Source organism: Cibotium barometz, chromosome 49 (genome assembly GCF_041138505.1).
Source record: "Cibotium barometz isolate CiBa-2024 chromosome 49, ASM4113850v1, whole genome shotgun sequence".
NCBI lineage: Eukaryota > Viridiplantae > Streptophyta > Polypodiopsida > Cyatheales > Cibotiaceae > Cibotium > Cibotium barometz.
Genome location: NC_141094.1, coordinates 14,994,179 through 14,995,796, shown reverse-complemented (window position 1 = coordinate 14,995,796; position 1,618 = coordinate 14,994,179). Strand labels below are relative to the sequence as shown.

General features: G+C 45.7%; 1 protein-coding gene across 1 annotated transcript; it reads left to right on the top strand.

Moving 5' to 3' along the window:
• Positions 1–244: 244 nt before the first annotated feature.
• Positions 245–1,267, top strand: LOC147610336 (wall-associated receptor kinase-like 10). The gene has a single exon (XM_086786553.1). It carries the CDS (start codon positions 245–247, stop codon positions 1,265–1,267), a length of 1,023 nt encoding a protein of 340 aa, XP_086642679.1.
• Positions 1,268–1,618: the final 351 nt, after the last annotated feature.

The window sequence follows — 1,618 nt, the reverse complement described above, 5'->3', positions numbered from 1 at the left end:
TGCTTATGCGACCTTTAAAATACAGTTGTATATGCCATCGTAGTAGCGACCATAGCAAACTGGAAATGAGTGGCATAAGCATCGAAATTGTGATGCATAACCCACGTTTTTTTTGGGTCGTTTATGAGACCAAATCTTTAAAAAAACTTCAACGTGTGTTCAATTTCCTTTTACGTTTCACGTGCACTGTAGCAGCTTCAAACAATCCCAAGCTCACGGCGGCCAGCACAGGTATTGGGGCAACATGCCCAACCATGGCAAGGTGGCCATCAAGAAGGCCAAGAACTTGGACGATGCGGAAAGGGAAGAAGACCAAATAAAGTCCTTCGTGTCCGAGATACTCTTGTTAGGGAAGACCACACATCAGAATGTTGTCCGGCTATTGGGCTACTGTGTAGAGACCCGAGTGCCCCTGCTTGTTTATTTATTTGTGGCAAATGGGACACTCTGGGATCACTTGCACCCAGGCAGAGACATTCCAAAAAGCCCACTAGTCTCAAGTTGGGCAAAGCGGCTTCAGATTGCGGTGGACACAGCAACGGCACTCAATCATCTCCACAAGATGTGCCCGCCCATTCTTCACCGAGACATAAAGTCCACCAACATCCTCATCGACAAGTCATACAACCCTAAGGTAGCTAACTTCGGTGCTTCACGTTTTCTCACTTCAGGTGCCACCCACCTCACCTTCGGCATGGTGGTGGGCACTCATGGCTACCTGGATCCTGAGTACCATCTCACTTGTCAATTCACCAATAAAAGCGATGTGTATAGTTTTGGTGTTGTCTTGCTTGAGCTCATCACCGCCATGCCAGCCGACTTGGGCTCAAAGCTAGGCATACTTGCCCATTACTTCCAGACTTGTTTCAGAACTGGGAGCCTCTCAAACCTTATCGACTATAGATTAAGCACTCATCCAAATGCCTTGGCATCCATTCTAGATGTTGCAAAGCTAGCAATCCATTGCTTGGCACTTCAGGGCCATCAACGGCCTACAATGGAGGAGGTGCTTGGAAACCTAAAGAGAATTCAATCTAAGAGGATGATAGTGAATGAGGTTGTGGGAAGCTATATTCAAGGCCCAACTCAGAATTATATGAGGCCCATTGTATGGCAACAACAAGGTGGTAGTTCTTTGCTCATAGGGTCTAATTGGACACTTTCACACCAGTCTACACCTATTGCCACAACCATGAGTGAAATAGCCCCTACCTCCTTAAGATCTTCACAGAAAATCTTGAACCTTTGCAAATCCGCCACTCTCTAAAAATCCTTTGATGATATGCAATTTCCTGTCCATAAGACCCTAAGTAAGCTCATAATGGTAAGCCTATTCATCATAATGCTCTCTGTGAATATTGGGCCGGGTTAGATCGATGGTACTGCATGTCAGTGTGATGGATTCACGTGTCATCTATTTGTTGATCATTCTCTTAGGATGTCTCACCATGCTCCTCTTTGGTTCTCTGACATTTGGTATGCCTTGTGATGACATTTGGTATGCCTTGTGATGACCTGAATTCTCGAAGTAGCAGGCTGCTACATGTCAATAATGCTTATCTTCTACATCAACAGTTCCAGCACATGATCCGCGCTGCCATACACCCTCTCTTCTCTC